This window comes from Canis lupus, chromosome 2, assembly GCF_048164855.1.
Source record: "Canis lupus baileyi chromosome 2, mCanLup2.hap1, whole genome shotgun sequence".
Lineage (NCBI taxonomy): Eukaryota > Metazoa > Chordata > Mammalia > Carnivora > Canidae > Canis > Canis lupus.
Window position 1 is genome coordinate 50586072 of NC_132839.1, and position 18962 is coordinate 50605033.

Consider the following 18962-nt stretch of genomic DNA (forward strand, 5'->3'; position numbering starts at 1 on the left):
TGCCTTTGTATTGTTCAAATGCTTTACAAGTGAATATGTTACTTTTTAAAACATGTATAGTAATTTTTAATAAAAGCATTTTGAAGACTGAAAAAAAATGACCTCTCTCCTGAAAATAAAGCCATCTGTGTGCTGATTAACACTAGATGCCGACAAACAGTAAGATAAAATATTACATTCAAAACACCTATGAGTTTTATGGTTGAGAATATAATTTGCTATGAAATACAGCCTGAGTGGAAATACATCTCTAAAGACAAAAGGTATTGCCTTTGTAATAAAGAAAAATAATTCCATTCTTTTCTATGTGTATGAAACAAATCCAACCCCAAATCCCATTTTAACTAAACAGGAAGTTTCCTTTAGAGATGAAGCTGAGGTTTTTCTTTAAAAGACTTATGTAGGACTGGTAAGTAATCTAAAGAAGTCTGAGTATCATTGGAAGATAATTCTTGGGGGGGATACAGAGTACTGTCTTATTGTGTTCATTTTTATTAGTTAAATGTGATTTAAAAAAAATATTTTATTTATTTATTCATGATAGAGAGAGAGAGAGGTAGAGACACAGGCAGAGGGAGGAGCAGGCTCCATGCAGGGAGTCAGACGTGGGACTCGATCCTGGGACTCCAGGATCACGCCCTGGGCAGAAGGCAGGCACTTAAACTGGTGAGCCACCCAGGCTGCCCGTTAAATATGAATTTAAACCAAGCAAACAATGATTTCAGAATGGAAATAAGACAGGATGTTCAGTGGATGCTGCATCCCATTTCTCTGAAAGGCTTTGGTGCAGGGTCTTTCATAAGATACAGTTGTCTTTCAGCATGTGTTACTTACTTTTAGAACTTATAGCAAAGGTTCTTGTTAGACAGGAAAACTACATTCATTGACCTAAAATTTGACTCAGCTCTTGTATTTTTCTCATTCATCAAGGGGAAGGTACTTATATATTATATTTATATATATATATATATATATATATATATATATATATATACACATATATATATAAGATTTGTCATTTAAAAAAAGAAAAAGAAACCATTTGCTGTGATCAGAATTCCTTTTGGACTTATTAGAAATCAGTGATCATAGCCCAGCCCAGTAAATAGCCCTACAGGTGGATCATGATGTGTCTTTCACTTATTGTGAACCAGGACCTGTCTCTAGTAGCTGATGTCCAGAGTTGCCAGATTGAATTACACATTTGGAAAGAATTTTTAGACTTTAAACCATCCTAATCACAGAATACCAGACCTTCCCTCCATGGAGAAGGAATCTATTACTTTCTACTGGACACTTTGTTACAGTCTCCCCATTCTAAAACACTCCTGCTATCTAGGTGATCCCTAGACAGGTGTGATTATAATTTTAAAAATCTTAAATTATTGGCCCAATGCTAGTCAGTACATGTAGTTGCTATCCTGGAAAAACAAACTGAGGACCAATTGAAGGGAAAAAATACCCATTGTCTACTGTCCCAGCTGGAGTGCTTATGTGGACGTTGTATACTTGGAACTAAGGGTATAGCACTGGACTCTTAGCCACATGAGTTATAGTGAAGGCAATGTCCCTGCCACAGGAGTGAAAATTGGCTCTTGGTTTGGGGGGGGGAAGGGCAAAAAGTCTTAATCTATATAAGCACAGGTACACATATACAAATAAATATATATTTATAGCATTAAAGTTTCATTAGATGGGGTGGTAGTGAATAAAGAAAAATGTCTACAGAGGCTCCTTGGGAGGGGGGGTGACAGTAAAACACTGAGAAACACTACCTTATAGTAATAGGCTGAAATCTGGTGGGTCATGTTTTTAGTATTAATTAGCCCCTTTTCCTCAGAAAATGTACATGATGAAATTACTGTGCCTATTGTTTTTCCCCCACTCTGCTTAAATATTCTTACATGTAAGAGATGTTTTACACATACCAGATTTGTGCATCTACTGTTTGACCACCAAAAACTAGCATTAGGTGCTTTTTTTGCATATAATCCTCAAGACTGAACATTTCCTTTAACCCCATAGAGCCACTTCTTAAATTCTTTCATGCCAAACTGGAGTAATAAAACATATTATTTTTGTATTTTCTACCACTGACTTCTTACCACAGCCTTTCTCTTAGAACATGATCTGAGTGGGGGCATTTGGGTGGCATAGTTGATTGAGCATCCGACTCTTGGTTTCAGTTCAGGTAGTGATCTCAGGATCATGGGATGGAGCCCTGTGTGGGGCTCTGTGTTCAGTGGAGAATCCCAGCTTGAGATTCTCTCTCTTTTTTCTCTCTTTCTCTCTCCCCCACCATGCACATACATGTGTGCACTCTCTCTCAAATGAATAAATTAAAAAAAAAAAAAAAGAACATCCTCTGAGTGGGACTGGGTTGGGCTAGTCCAGCAAGCACTTTCAGGGTTCCTTTTTGGATAGTTGGTCAAACAAAGTCCCATTGTTTCATCCTCAAAAGAGAAGGCCCGGATGGGATGTGTGCCACTTTTAGCTTAATAGGAAATGAAGTAATTCTTGGGTCATGCTTCAACAGAGTTGTTTATCTGTAGCAGTATTTCGTTTCCATGGGTACGGGTGCTTTATACAGTGATAAGGAGCGTACAGAAAAGCTCTCCAACTTAATGAGCACAAATACCTCCTGACTTGTCTACTTAAAAAAGGTTGGAATTAGATGCTTTTAAGAGGAGCATTAGCAGTTAATTAACATTGTTGCTTCTCAGCTAGGTGCTTTTTGTTGTGTTTTTATTTATTCTGCATTTCCCTTCCCTTCTCTCTTTATCTTTTCAGTTCTGCAGTGCCAAAGGCAACTTTTAGCTCCAAGCTCAACTGGGTCTTGCCACAGAAGCTCTTTGTAGAGTATTGAGAATCTCTTTTCCTTGAGTGACCTAAACAGGATCATTTTAAGTTTATTATTTTTTTTAATTTTATTTTTAGAGAGGGAGGGGGGTGGGGAAAGAATCTTAAACAGGCTCGTTGCCCAGCGTGGAGCCCGATGTGGGGCTCGAGATCATGGTCCGTGAGATCATGACCTGAGCCAAAATTGAGTCACATGTTCAACTGACTGACTACCCAGGCACCCCTTAAACAGAAATATTTTAATAGCTTTAAAAAAAAAAAAAAAGATAATACTAGCTACCAGTTTTTGATGCCTGTCTTAGGGTAGGTGGTGTTGGGCTTCCAGGCAGGGTGACTGGTTCAGGGTGACCTAGCCTGTCTGCTGTGGAGGGTGGAGAGCACACCTGCTATTTCCTGACTCCTCAGTGAGTTGCCCTCATCCTTTAGGCCCCGCACTTAGCCAGGAGTGGGTCTCCGCCACCCCCTAATTTACTTTATGCTTCTGTTGTAAAAGAACTTGACCTGATCATGGGTTGATTCAGAAGGCTGTTTCAGAAATGGAATTGACACTTCAGCCATATTTACTAGTTTGTCTCTCTTCTTCCCCGTCTCAATTTTCTGGGGCTGCTGCCTTCAGAAGAAGCTCAGTAAAGTTTTCTGAACTTCCCTTTTTAAAAAGACTCGTGATTCTTATTTTCCTTCATTACCAGGAGATAGAGTGGAAGGAGAAGCGTCATGGCACTAGCTGAAAACCCTGCTACTCTTCTTTCCATTGCAGCTTCTGTTTTTACATAAGAAGAGGTTGAATTGGGGTGATGATATCACACACGTTGTGGTTTCCGTGTATTTTGAGTATATGTGTGGGCATTGTTAATACTTTGCATTTTGTGTATACAAAGGCAGTTTTAAGGCTAATGGCCCCTGGAGAGCTCATCTAGAACTGTCTCTAGAACTAATTTTTGGCAATAAGATGTTTTGTGTGTGGGTGTATACAGTGGGTTTACTGGGTCCATATTATATAACTTTTTTTAAAAAAGAATTTATTCATGAGAGACACAGAGAGGCAGAGATGCAGGCAGAGGAAGAAGCAGGCTCCCCACAGGCAGCCCAGTGTGGGACCCGATCCCTGAACTGGGATCATGCCCTGAGCTAAAGGCAGACGCTCAACCGCTGAGCTACCCAGGCATCCCATAACTTTTGTTTTTTAACATGTTGGTTTTTGTCCTCCCTAACTGCTTTGTCTGAAAGTTTATAGGGATTAAAAAATAGTCTTGAGCATAATAGAAAGCACTAGTGTGAGAGAGTAGCACTGGCAGCCCCATGCACTGATTTCCAGACAGCGGGCTGAGGCACTCTGTTTTTGAGCGGTAGTAGCTCTTTCAGTGTACTCGGAGTTCTTAAAGCTCGTCCAGGACACACTCACTCCTTCACTCATCTTTTATTCCTCGGTGTTTCTTTTGAAAAAGAAGGCTGTAATCATACCTAACAAATTCCCGACTTGTGGCACATTTTACTTAGGATGATTCATAGTCTCTCCTTCAGATTGTGAATTTATATCTGAAGTGAAAAATGTCACACACACAATCGGATAGCTGCTCCTGGGTTTCTGTTTCATGGCCTTTTCTGACATTCTGCCTCGTCTGATAGTTTTATTTTACACAAAAATGTATACACAGAGCGGACAGTTCACCCTCCACCTACCACCTTGCACCATCCACCTTCTAACAGATTTCTTCTGCTAAAGCAGCAAAAAGAGATAGGCATGCTTAGCCTGCTAATAAACACACGTAGCTTGCACAAGTACACACACACACACACACACACACACGCTCCTGAACCACGTTCTGTTTCTCTCCCCTTCGTCTTCACTCTATCCTAGCTGGATAGATTTCCATGCAGACACTTACTCCTACACTTTGCAGGTTTAAGTAAGGTGGTGGTGCTTTACTGTGGCTTTTTGCACTCATGCACCCCTCTATGAGTGTGAGTATGTGTGTGTGAGTGATGAAGCTGAAGATCTGGAATATGGTGTGAACTTGTCTATACAGAAAGTTTTTACAGGGTGGTGGATGGTATTTACTATTAGTGGCTTTGTCACTCCCTTAGTGGCTCAAGCTTTTGGATTTCTTACCTTTGCACAGGCTTAAGGCTTGTAATGCTATGCTGTAATTATTGGTTAGATTCAAGAATGAGAACCACACTGTTCTTTAAAATTATTCTTGTGACTAAAATACATTACTGTCACTCTCTGTCTTACTTCATTGGAAATGAATCGAGGCTAGGTGTGATGTTGTTTTGGGTGAGGGTATTAAAGAATTTGAGAAGATTCTTCCTAATTCTGGCTCTTCACTTAAGGGACCAGAAGACTGTTGAGATTTAACAGGGTTAGAGGTGTTGTCCCTTACCTCGGGCCACATAGCTAAGAAGTAAAATAGGTTTGAACCCAGGTCTCTGCTGTCACTAATCATCCAGATGTAACCAAGTTAATATCCTCCCGAAACTGTAGTTTTCCATCCCTTGAACTTACCTTCTACTTCCATTTTTTGTTTTTTAAACTATTCTCCTTTCTTGGAATGTCTTGCTAATTTTCTCTCCTGGTCCAGCCTCTGCCTGCTAACACCCACAGGCTTTGACCTCTGGAGAAATGCCGGCGCCTGTCAGGACCGCTCCCTCATGCTATAAATGAAGAAGTTGAGGCTCAGAGGAGACCTGGGGTTGAACGGTGTAAGAGTCTAACAGCCAGGGTTTGAATACCATGTTTTTATTCATTCCCTGGTGATTCTTCCATTAACCTATTAATTCTTCTTCAAGTCTCTTGTACCTATAAATCTTGGGAGAAAGAGCAGATTCTAGAGCAAGGAAGTAGGTTCAAGTTCTAATTCTGCCACCTAGGAGCTGATCACTGTGGGCAAATTACTTCTTCATATTTTTGTTGGTTAGGCTCTGCATCTGGTAAATGGATATAACAATAGGATCTACTGCATAGGAGGAGCACACGAACCACTATTTGGAATGGAGAACAGACCTAGCACATCACAAGTATTATATACGTGTGTGTTAGGTAAGGAAGGATAGGCACCATGCATCTGAGTTCTGAGGGTTGCGGTGAAGAACCCCAGGGATTGCAGAGCTGGGAGCAGGGTGCCTGAGTGGCCACCTCCTCTGTGAAGTCTTCCTGCTCTTACTCACCTGTGAAATGTTGTCCTTCTCTCCCACCAGTTACACTATATGAGTTTCTTCTAGAACACATCTTATTTTGACTACCTTTGCAGTTCTCTGTAACTTGTTTGATTTCCTCCCTGTAGACTATAAACCTCTGGAGGGCTGAAACAGAGGGCTGAGACTCTCATCCTTGTGATCACAGTGCTCTGGGCTTGGTGCATATCTAGCTATTGGATGTTACAGAACAATTTTTTTTAAGTGGTCTTTTTTTTCCTTAAGATTTTATTTTATTTATTTACTTGAGAGAGCATGAATGAACAAGTGGGGGGGGGGGGCAGAGGGAGAGGGAGAGGCAGGCTCCATGCTGAGCAGGGAGCCCAATGTGGGGCTACATCCCACGACCCTGGGATCATGACCTGAGCTAAAGGCAGACGCTTAACAGACTGAGCCACCCAGGTGACCCATTTCAGAACAGTTGTAAAGGAAACACTTTCTGTCAGAAAAATCTCTAAACCTACTACCTGAATCAGTTGACTTGTTTCTATTGACATTATTGTTTTCTATAATAAGGCTGGCTGCCCTCCAAAGAAAGATTGATTTTTCCCCCTAATTTCATTTCATATGTTAAATATATAAATTCAACATACGTATTGAATTGAAATACATATGTGGGTGCACACATGCACCAGACAGAGAAGGCTCCCATTCCCTACAGCCTTTATAGAAAGAATTCAACTCGGAAGGCGGGAGGTAAACCTGATGGAGTTACATGTTTATATGGAGGCTGATCTCAGTGGTTAATGAACCTGTTACTCTTGCTCGGTAGTCACACTGGCCTGTCAATTATGTATTAGGCTCCTTGCAGGCAGGGACAGAGCCTTTGCATCATGATGTAATAGGCCATGGTCCTTTGGCCTCAGACTTGAATTTGAATAATGGATTCTGCTTTGTTATATCTGTGTAGCCCTGGACATATTACTTCCTGAAATCTCAGTTTTGTCATCTGTAACATGAGGGCAGTATATACCTCATAAAACTTGTTATAAAAAAAAATTTGTTATAAAGAGAAAGTGACGTGTCCAGTGCTTGGTATATAGAAGGTGCTGGGTCAGTAAACACTTGTAACCACCCTAAAGTTATGCAACAGTGAGAGGGTTCTTCTGTCACAAGGCTAATGGGGTTAAAGAGGCCTCTGGAGAATCATTGTGGAAAATCAATTTACTTATTACTTTCATTGTTCGCATGGGAAAAACAATTACTGTTTTCTCTTTCAAAGGCAGCAGGAAGCTTACTTTGTTCTGTACATGTGTGAAGCCTCTCCTGGCTTGTGGCTGTAGTACGGAAAGTGAGATCTATGGAAGCATAGAGGACTTCCTTGGCCTCACTCTCACTATGGACAAGCAGTCTCTGCGTACAGGAGGGAGGAGGGTGCAGGGGCCTGCCGTTAATCAGGCAGTGCACAAGATGGCATCACACAGCAGAGACACCCGACTCCATTTTACTTTGTTTTTCTCATCATAAAGACATTTTTTGGAAGAATGATGATATTAGGAGTGTACTTCTAGTTGGTTGATATCAGTGTTGGGAAGTTGAGGGAAAACTGTGTTTCAATGACTAGATTCTCCATGTCATACATACTTAGTTCTGTGAGGCTAGAAATTGAGCAGAGTCTGGTCTCCAGGAAGACCTTAGCCATGGAAACAGTGTCAATTTTACTGGTGGAGCTCTCTGGGGTGGAGTGTATGTTGCAGCTCGTGAGGTCTGCCCATCTGTACAGTGGGCACTTATCTCGGCATGCTCGCTCCCCCTGTCTCCCCCCCACCCCCCACTGGACTTCTGCCCACAGCATTGTGTCATCCCTGTGTGAATCAGGCAATTTCGTTGATGTCATTCCATTACAGGAAAGAACGTGTATCTGACAGCGGAAGTTGTTTTGTAGGCCTTGAATTGCTAATAATGATGAAATAAAATCAAGTAGTTTTGTACTTTTCAAAATGTTTAATTGTTTGATCTGTTGCATTGTGGTGATAATAGAGCCAAGTGCTGCAGAATCTGTAATTCCTTTTATATTAACCAGTCTGTGTGGCTTTCTCCCTCTTGGGTTTCCAGCTGTAGTTCAGTTCAGTTGGTATCAGACTTGGTAGACCTTATAAGGTCCTTGGGCTTTCGTTCTTCCCTCCGTTTGAGTTGAACGGCTGTAATTCAGTACATCCTGAGATCTTCAGAGACTGTTCATTGCCAAACATTAGCTATAGGAGATACATTTGGGGTACAAAGTTGTTTGCTGGCAGTAAGGGAACTAATTCGTACTTGCAAATAATAGTTTACAAAAAGAGCTGTAAATGAAGTTTAAAGAAGTTTGGATTGCTGTCAGAGCAGAGGGAGGAGGGGTTTCTTTTAGGAAGGAGAACTTGTGTACTGTGTAAGAAGAACAGAGAGGACCCATTAGTGTCTTCCTTCCAGCAGGAGGACTCTAATACTCTCTTCCTTCCAGCAGGAGGCCTCTGACATGGTCCTCCTCCCAGTGGGAGGGCTCTGATACAGTGTCATGTCCCCCACCCCCACCCCCACCCCCAGGGCTCTGACAGGTCCCCATCTCAGCAAGAGGGCTCTGACATGGTCCGCCTTTTAGTGGGAAGGCTCTGACATGGTCCTCCTCCTAGTGGGAGGGCTCTAATACTGTTTTCTTTTTTCCGTGTGTTTTGTTTAGGTCATGACTGCTGTGAGACGGTGAAGGTGCTGCTCTGTGCTTCCAAGGAGGGCCTTCCAGTATTTGTGGTGGCTGAAGAAGACTTCCATTTCATCCAGGATGAGGCATATGATGCAGCCCAGTTCCTAGCGACCAGTGCTGGGAATCAGCAGGCTCTGAACTTCACCCGATTTCTTGACCGGTCGGGACCCCCATCTGGGGATGTGAATTCCCTTGATGAGAAGGTTGCCCTGGCATTCAGGCACCTGAAGCTGCCGGCGGAGTGGAATGTGTTGGGGACAGATCAGACTTTGCATGGTAAGCACTTCAGTGAGCCACAGAGAGACCAAGTTTGGAGTACTTAAGTTTTTCAGTGGGGCCGCTTCTGTACAATCATTGTCTTCAGGCCTTTCACAGTGGCTGGATAAATCTTGCAGCTACTGGAGCAGAGCAGCCTGATGGCATCCATTCTCGGTTCTTCAGCTGAGCTGTTAAGCCTGTTTTTTGCCGTGAAATGCCCTAAACAGGAGCTTACTGTGGCTGTTATCAGTTCCCGCTTATATCAGAGAGTGGTGCACACATCACCTTGCTGCAGGTCAGGGGTTCTTGCTGCTTCTCCCAGGCACAGAAAGCAACCCTTCCTTCTTGAGGACATTAGCAGAGTAATTTTTTGTCATTCTTTTGGTATTTAATTATCAAAGACATGGCTTTCATTATGGTATTCTAAAGTTTTCTAGAGACTCCATGGAATTAGAGGAAAGAACAGATGGGGCATTGAGGCCTGGGGGAGGGGGGAGTACCAGAGCTCCCTGGGCTCTGAGAAACCCCACACTTCTTTAACCAAAGCAGTGCCACTCTTAAACTTATTTTATCTGCTAGCTCTCCATATAAGAGTTCATTGAAGGAAAGGCTCCACTTTTAGAAAAAGCACTGGTGTAGTAACTGTGTGTGTTCCTCTACTCAGGGGTTTTTCTACATAATCATTCCTGTAGCAGATGAGTATCTACTAGACTTCATGATTTTATATATATATTTAAATGAAACAGTGTATGCTTGGGGTCCAATAAATAATGTCCTCTTTCCCTGCTGAGTTTAAATCAAATGGAAAGGTTTAGCAGTTAAGCAGATGGAGGTCAAAATGTTTGCTACAGATGACAGCTTGTTGGGCTACTGATGCTGCATCTGCTTAGAAGGTTTGCTCCTCTTCTTGCTTTATCCTAGAAAGAGCTGGACAGTCACAGAAATGCCCTTCAGTGGCTATCCCACTCTGGTTATGGTATCCTGTAGGGAGAGCAGACCCATGGTCACCTTCTCTGCCTGTGAGCAGATCCTGAGGAGGAACGCCTAGGGGGGACTGGGTCAGGGGCATGCTCAATGCTTGCTCTCCAGACTTCATCCGTGGAAGAATGCTAAAGAGGTATTTGCCAGCTTTACTTCTCTTAAATCCTATGATTGACTGCAGGAAAGGTGTCCCTGCTGGCTGCAGCAAACTACTGGTGCAGTTCTGCTCAGCAAAATAAAAAAGACAATGTGGACTCTCAAATCCAATCAAGGAAAAAACTTTTATTCTTTTGTTTTTGTTTTTGTTTTTATTTTTGTTTTTGTTTTTGCCTAATGACTGTAGCATCCAAGGAACCTCTGCACTGCTAAAATCTAAAGGTCAGAATATTTGCCATCATATAGGTCATGAGTACCTTTTCAGAAATCTTCATGTTGGGGCTTTATACCTCTAGCCCCTACTCTTCTGTATTGGTATGGGAATGATAATTCTGGCTGCCATTTACAAATAGCATCAAGATGGGATTGCATTAGTTTTTTATGGGGTTTATGGTGTTTTTATTGTTTTTGTCTTATTTAAAGAAGGCAGAGGAGTTGGATTGTTTGTTCATATTACCATGATTAAAAAGAACTGTTAGAAGAAGCACAGGTCTGAAACCTTGGGCATGTCACTTCCCCTCCGTGGTCCTTAGCTTCCTTGTCTTACATGGGGGAACTGGCCAGCTTTGAAATTTTTGCGGACTTGCCATGTGCTTCTTCAGTTTCTTTTGCACAGAATTGCTCAAGCAGTACTAGCAAAGGCTAAATCAAAGGTTTGAACATTTAGGGAAGTGCATTAAAACCACAATAAGGTACCATTACCCACCTATTAGGATAAAATCAAGAATACCAGGGTCCGGCAAGGCCACAGAACAACATCCCATATATTGCTAGGGGAATTGCAGAATGATACAGCCATCCTGGAAGACAGTTGGGCAGTTTTTATTCTATGACCCAGCAATTCCACATTTGGCTCTTTAGCTTAGAGAAATGAAAACTTCTCTTTACTCAAAAAATCTTTGCACAGATATCTATAGCAGCATTGCAAATAATGCAGATCTCCCTCATTGGGTGAATATATAAACCAGTAGTGATATATCCATACAATGAAACACTATTCAGCAATAAAAAACAAACAAACAAAAAAAAAAAAAACGGGAGTTGTAATAAAATTTAAAAATAATGAAAGGGACAAATTATTAGGGGTCCAAATGCAACAACCTAGATGCATTTTGCTAAGTAAAAGGAGTCCATTTCCAGAGGTTACTTAATATATGGTTCTAGATAGTCTGAAAAGGGCAAGATTATAGGAAAAGAAAAAAGATGAGTAGTTGCCAGGGCCTAGGAGTCTGACTGCAAAGGGCTGCCTTGAGGGAATATTTTGGATATTGGAGTGCTTTTTATGTCTTGGTAGTGGTGGTTATAAGAATCTACACGTGCATTCTGACTCACAGGACACTTCCCCCCTCCCCCACGTGAATTTTACTGTACATAAATTACAAATAATTAAAAGAGTGAAAGAAATTGAACAAGTTAGGTATGTATACTTTGCAAGGTGAAATGCATGCAAGGAACTCTATAGACCTACCTTGAACTCAACAGCTGGGATCAGGAATCTGATTTCAGTGCCAGATTGGCATTCTGCAACATAAATTCTTCCATTAATTGTGGATTAGAATCTACATGCACTGGGTACTTTAAGGGCAGCATAGCATCAGTTAAGAGGTGCTTGCTTGCTATTAAGGGACTAGTGTAAAGGAACATTTTGCTCACCTCAGTGAGTTGCAAAGGTACCTAAAGGAAGAAGGTACGGTGCAGGCTTGTTGCCTAGGATAATGAGACAGGTAAACAGGGCACCCTGTTATATAACAGGACTGCTTGCTATTGAAAGCTGGAATATTTACAGGTGTCCCAGGCTGATATTTGCACAACAGGATCATGTAAGATGTGTGGTTAATCCTCCTGCTCTTTGTTTAGATGCAGTGCTTTTTAACTTTTTTCAGGTCAGTGACTCCTTTGAAAATAGCTTAAGATTTCTCCTCAGGAACAAGTGCATATAGGCGCCTATTTGAAACAAATTATATATTATTTCCATAGCCTTGGTCTCCCTGCACAGCAGGCATGAACATAACTTTGAGAATTCTTGGTGTAGATTTGATACTGTAATATGGGAGGGGCATAGGCAGTGGGCTCCACTTGTTTACAGCCTAGCTTCATTGCAAGAGTTTGTACAAAGTACATCTCTGTTTCCCAGCTTCTTTATCTGTAAAAGGGAGGAAGACTTATTGGAAGAGTGTTTGCATACTGGTGTGTGAGCTGTTTTGTTTTGAATATACCTTAGCCACTCTTCAGTAACCTACTGGAGACAGAACATCGATGAGCTCTAGGAGGGACACTGACATGTCCTATAGAAGGCTACTAGAAAGAATAGTTCTTTGAAGCAGAACAAAACCGTTTTGTTTTTGCTTTTACTTATTTATAAAGTTGCTCTTCACTTTAAGCCACGAGCAAGAGGGAGTTTGTGCATCTAGTCCTTCCAGCCCTAGTTACATGAAGCAATTTCTACACTGTACTTGTGGCCTTAGTTCTGCTTTAAATGCAAGTGGTAAGGATGCATCTGGGCAGAGGGTGAATGGTGGGGCAAACAGATCTTCCCTGTGAGTGACCAAGTCTCACTTCCTTGTCTTGACTCCTCAGAGCCTCAGTGATGAGTGAAAGTGGTGAGCTGAGATGGTTTCCTCGCAAGGAACTCTCTAGGGTGGCAAGGGCGGGTCCACTAGCTCTGAAGAAAAGGGTGGAGGAGAGACATCCTAGGGGAGATCTTCCTTCTGACTTATGGTATTGTAGGACTGAATGAAAAGATCTGATCGTCTTTTGGGGTGGGAATCCTCCCCACAGGGAGAAATTTGGGTGGAGCAGGATCAGACAGGTTTAAGAAAGACTGCACCCAAAACAGGGTGTTCTCAGTTCTGTATATGGGATATTGGTTACTAGAACCTCAGCCTTAACTGTTTGCTGTTTTAGTTCCTGCACCCCTCCTGTGAAACTATTTCCTTAGCTACACTCACTAACATTTGCATCTTTTTTTAGCTATCATAGCTGAAAGGAAATAAAATAGTAAAATATAAAAAGACCACTAGGGATTTTTTTTCTTGGCATAGGATTAATCTCTGTTGACTCCAGGACAAGCAGAAGCAGTTCCTTGTCATGGCAGGACCTTAGCTCCAGAAGGTTTTGTTGCCTCTCAGACCTTGATTCTATAACAAGGCTACAGTTACCATTTTTCTACAAGCCCCTTGCTCACACTGGACCACAGTTTTCCTTCCCTGCATCATGTGGGACTGTAGCTTTATCTAAGACCCTTTATGCCATAGTAGAAAGAATGGTGATTTAGGAGTCTCATAGATATAGATTCAAAGAGTTTACTGTGAGACAGGGCATTTAGGTGGATTGATGGGGAAGGAAAAAGTCTTTGGTTGCTATATTCACAGAATTTAGGACATTTTACTTTGTCACAAATCTGACACTTTGGAAAAGTTGCAGCCATCTAGCATACTCATTGTGGTTGAATGCCTGCTAGGCAAGGTACATCAGCTTTCTCTGCAGATCAGAGGGAATAGGTGTGGGAGGTGCTCCCAGCACATAAATAGATAACAAGCTGGACTTAAGACATTTCTACTTCTACATCTTCTCTATGGGTGGAAACCAAGCCTCCGTAGAGATTTTTCAATTGAGCATGGTTAAATGGGAAAGGCAGCCAACCAACACAGGGTCTATGAGATAAAGTATAGCCTCAAGGGAACAGAAAAGTATGATGAATATTCAGATAGAAGACTTTAAGAGACTTTCTTTAAGGAGCCAAGGAAAAATTTAGAAGAGAGTTTGCATTTGTCCTTTAAAAGCTCAGAGGGCAGACTTACGAAGTTAGAGAAGGAAGCAACCAGAAGAAAAATAAGTTTAGGGAGTATTTAATATGCCAGAAGCCCCTCAGTCAGGTTTCAACCAGAGAGTCAGGACCAGCAGGAGAAATCTGCATTAAGATTTTTTGCAGGGCATGGTTTACATGATTGTGGAGGCTAGTTAAGCAAGTCCAAGATTCATAGGGCAGGAATAGAGAAGATCATGGACAAGCTCATACCCACTGAAATGAGCCAAAGTTGTCATCATCAGTGAGTCAGGAAAGGATGAGATCTGGAGCAGGATGGAGTCCCATGAGCACAGGCTCAGGCCATCCTCCAGGGAAACCTCAGCCCTACTTTCAAAGCTTTCCAGCTGATTCAGTTAGACCTATCCAGATTATCCAGGATAATCTTCCTTATTAAATCAACTGATTAGGGCCTCTAATTACATCTGCAAAAAAGCCATCACAGTGAGGGCAAAGATGGTAAGAGAGTTACTTGAAATGATGCAGGGACATCCAGAATCCCACAGCATAATTAAATTCAAATTGGGGACAAAGGACTCAGTTGACATCACAGGAAATGAAGTTAGAAATCTGAAGAACAAAGTTAAGTAACTTTCAAAATACAGAGGAGAAAGACAAAGGATCATGAGAGGAAAAAATACAGAATATAGAGACCACAGAACAGAAATTGGTCCTAAATTGTAGGTGTGCTAGAGTTTAAACTGAGACAAAAGGAATAAAAACAGTAACAAAAGATAAGTTGGGCAAAAATTTTTATTTATTGGAGAAAAACATTAAAAGGTGCTTTGTAAACCGCATTAGCTCCCTTGCATGATTGCTTGGTTTTTAGAAAAAGGGAGTGGAGTTAATGGAGAAGCTATGGTTTCTAGACAGAAGAATTTTCAAATCTTGCTGATTCTTGTTGTGGGTAAGTTATTAACCTTTGTCTGCAAACTGAGGATAACATGTGAGAAGCATTAATGCAAAATACGTAGCCCAGAGCATGGCACCTCTAGGGTCTTGACCTGCATTACATTTCTTTGTTGTCGGTTGATTGCAGAAAGGGAGTGACCTGCAAGTACATGTGGTACCTGCTGCTTAGGACCTTAGAATGATTTCAGGAGGATACAGGTGCAGGAATCAGGGTGCCAGCTTCAAGCAGGTGGATGGCTTTGTTGTTGGAACTCGGAAATACTAAGCTGACTCAAATCAGGATTGGAAAGGGTGAGGGTGGAGAGAAAATTGCTTTGAGGAGGTGTCACCTAGTAAGGCTGGAATTGACCAGTCTCTAAAAAGTCACATAGTTCCTGGTCGATGACTTATTAGCTCTTTGGTTTTGATAAGGAGTGCTTGTGAACAACTGTAAAGCACAAGTCAGGTGGTGATATTTGATCTGTGAAGGATCTTTTTGCCCTTTTGTCTGGCCCTGCTACCTGCTCTGAGGTGTTGATTATTACAGTATGTACCTGCACATGCCATGGTTTCTTCTGGTGTGTTGATTTCTTTCCAGCCACGTGCCTCTGCTGAACACCCTATAAATTCTTGAATTAGTCAGTGTGCATAGTTCTGTAGGAAAAATGTAAAAATATGAAAGGTGGCTTTTCCATCTAAGAAAATTTTACGTTGGCAATAGGGAGACTAAAGTGATACATATGTGACATTGGAAAGCAGGGAGATTCGGTGTAAAATCACAGGTTCAAAGATGCACTTGTTCTTAATTAATTGCTGTTCATGTAAGAAGCATAGAGGACTTAGGTGTAAGGGGAAAGCCCTGGGGTCCAAGAAGTCTGGGAATGCCCAGTGAAGAAATTGAGGCTTGTGGAAGCCATGGAGAATGAGAGGAAGGCAGGTATAGCTCCTGGGCACCATTTCTATTCTGTTGTCTGAGTGGCGCCCCTGGAAGTGAGCCATGGCCGGCCTGTGAGGCTGTGCACTGCAGCCCTGCCCTGGCTGTTGGTCTGTCATCACAGGAGAAGGCCTGAGGAAGAGAGAGGTGGTTAGTGAACAACCAAAGGAGAAAGCAGGGAAAGGGAGGGAACCTGGCACTTAGTGAGGATCTCATACAGTCTTCATCCCTGAGTTTCGCCACCCTGGTTGTTAGATGAAGGTGCCTCACCCAGAGATGAAGAAATGAAGCTCAGAGAGGTAGGAATGGATGAGGCCCAGTCATAGATGATAAATGGCCACATCCGAACCCAGATTTGTCTCATTCCAGAGCCCTTTCTCATTCCACCACTTTCAGCATGACTCGCTGTACCAACGGGAACCCTCCCTTTAAGTGAAATAAGCCCAAGAACATGTTTTTCTTTCTGAACTTACTAGTATATTATCTTAAAATTAGTCTTTCTTAATGTGCCTGGAGATGCATTTCTTTCTTTCATTAAACAAAACAAAAAAGCTGGCAGTGCCGGCAATTTGATTTGCCCTTAATGTGGGGGAATAAAAAGACCTGTGTATACTTAACGAGCAGAACCTGTTCTTAGTGTTTAGCCAGCTCCTGCCTGGGTGTTATTTTTTCCTTAATTATGCCTTTTACCATACACCCATCTAAGCCCCAACAGCTATTCCCCTTGGGTCCCCACGTGGTGAGGCTGTATTTCTCTCTCTCACTCTCTCTCTCCTTTAAGGAAAAGAACACATGTGTGAATTTCCCTTTATAAATCTGCCTACATAAATGGATTGCACAAATGTAGTAAGTCAGAATATAGAAATGGTTTGGTTCTCTCTGGAGGCTTTGCTTCTACTGTGTTCCAGCTTTGTACTCTCCTTATGGGAGAGCTGGTTGTACCCCGCCACTGTCACACTGTTTGTGCTGTGGTTTAACTTCAGGATCTTACGTACTTGGCGGCAGTGGTGCTCATTTGTTTTTCTGTTTGTGTGCTTGTTTTTCTCACGTTCTTCTCACTGGGCTTTCTCTTCCATGTACAGATGGCAGCCCCCGGGAAACACTGATGCATTTCGCTGTGCGGCTGGGGCTGCTGAGGTTGACGTGGTTCCTGTTGCAGAAGCCAGGTGGCCGCGGGGCTCTCAGCATCCACAACCAGGAAGGAGCAACACCTGTGAGCTTGGCCTTGGAGCGGGGTTATCACAAGCTGCACCAGCTTCTAACCCAGTAAGTGCTCTTTCTCCCCAGTCCTTCCCCCTCATCACTAGCCCCACCCCCTGATTCATGGCGGCACCGCCCACTTGGCATCTTAGTGCCAGTTTGCCACAAATTAAAACCTCAGCTCTGTGCCTTGCCTTCTGCTGGAGGCTTATAAGCTTGCTCCTGCTAACCACTTACTTCATTGTCTGAGAGACACAAACGTAAGTCCTGGTACCAGCTTCTCTCCCTGCCTCACTGCTTCTTGCCTCTTCCATTTTACTGAAAACTCAAAATAGGTATTGTGTGTGGGACTAGCATTCCATTACCATGTATGTAGTTTATCCTGGTTTGGTACAAGAAAAAAGTTTTTCTCTGCCATACATTTTCCTATTACGTCTTCGAGACTTGAGTTAATTAGAAACAAATATTTTAATGTAATAATTATGTGCAGAAAATATGCCGAACCACTCAGGTTTGGTCTGAATGTAATTTCTATGAATAAAATCAAGAGCTGTGGTCTCTTCATATGAGTAGCAGCAGAAAGCAACCGAGTTGCCCTGGAAACAGGGCAGTAGGAAATCCTGAGTGTCTGTGTGTTCAGTTGTTAGCATTCTGACTCTTTAGATAGAGTCCTTTGAAGAAAAGTTGTTAGTCAAAACATCTGAAGAGTCCTTTTTTTCTTGTATAGAGAAAGAAATGCATTACAACGCCGACCCTTTTCACTGGAATATTTATAAAAGGCAGAAACTTCAGTTTCTCTAGTTTAATACATAGTTTTTACTGTTTTATGTTCACCACATCTTTTTGGCCATATAATCTTAACAAGAATAAACCCCCTGGGATTCATGTTCTTTAGTAATCGAGGGACACTTGTAAGTTAAGTGGATATTCCCAAAGTCTCCAATCTTTTGCTCATGTTCGACTTAATTTAGTTGCTTGGGGAAAGAATGGGGGTGGGGGGGGAGGTCTGTAAGGGCCAAGAAGAGATTTCAGAATGTAATGCTACATGCTGTTACATAAACAGGTCCTTTGTTGTTTCCAGTCACCTACTCAGTTTATAAGTTTTCTAGTCAAGCCAGACAGAAGGTTCTTTTCAGACACTTTCTAATGGGTGCTACAGATACGATGACAGTAGGAGGGGTGCTCTTCATCTCAAATGAGCTCTGGATACTTGAGCTCTCCTATGACAGTATTCCAGGGAGTGATCTATTCCATTCCTTCTACTTCCCATCTGGCCAGTGATTAGATTCCTTCTGCTGTTTGCCTCAGGGCATTAGGACAAGAAGCCTTGTTCCAGAAGTTGAAACAATTAACTCTATAAGTAACCCTGGGGAGGTTGGAAAGCAGTTCCTCTAAAAGTGATCTTATAGCTCAGAGTTTTTGCTGGGAAGCAGAGTTGGTTAAGGATTGTCATCCAAATGGGGAAATAAAGTGATTACAACAGCTTTATTATATGCTCGGTGAGGATGTCACAAGACTTACTGCAACGTGGCTTTAAGGAAACAAGAATGTTTGTTCTTAGAGAAGATTTTTTTGGCTTGCTTCATAGTACAAGCTCTGTTCCATGTGCAAAAGCCACTTTACCTCCTTTTGTGAAGGGAAAGAAAGCCAACTTGAGAAATCTTCAAGTAGAGGACCACAGTAGGAGATTAAAAATTAGCAAATAAAAGATGGTAAGGAGGTGATTTTACGGTTGCCCAGTCTTACTGTGATGTTAGTAGACTTTGCTAGAATTTCCACCATCGAATCAGGAAAGATCATCATTAACGGATGAGGAGGAGCTGAGATCCAGAGAGTCAGTGATTGGATCAGAGTGACAAGGGGGCCCACCCAGCACCAAAAGCCAGGTCACCTGAAAAGCTGTCCAGAGCTCCTTCCACTCCGAGGATTCTGAACAAGGGGCCCAAGAATAGACTTCAGAGGGTCTTTGGCCTTTAAAATTATAGGCAAAAGTTTATGCATATGTG

At 42.1% G+C, this 18962-nt stretch overlaps 1 protein-coding gene across 18 annotated transcripts in view; it reads left to right on the plus strand.

Annotated features, from left to right (window-relative positions):
• The window catches only part of AKAP13 (A-kinase anchoring protein 13), a 320680-nt gene that overhangs the window by 124900 nt on the left and 176818 nt on the right, over positions 1-18962 (plus strand). For 17 of the 18 annotated variants that reach the window (XR_012017659.1, XM_072798849.1, XM_072798869.1 and 14 more), the window contains exons 4-5: positions 8711-9007; positions 16839-17022. Coding sequence is in view for 16 of the 18 variants with exons in the window: in XM_072798849.1 (XP_072654950.1) it covers positions 8711-9007; positions 16839-17022 (481 nt within the window). In the remaining 2 variants the exon portion in view is untranslated. Of the gene's footprint in view, positions 1-8710; positions 9008-16838; positions 17023-17122; positions 17217-18962 lie in introns of those variants that run through there. The other variant, XM_072798986.1, reaches the window with a different exon arrangement.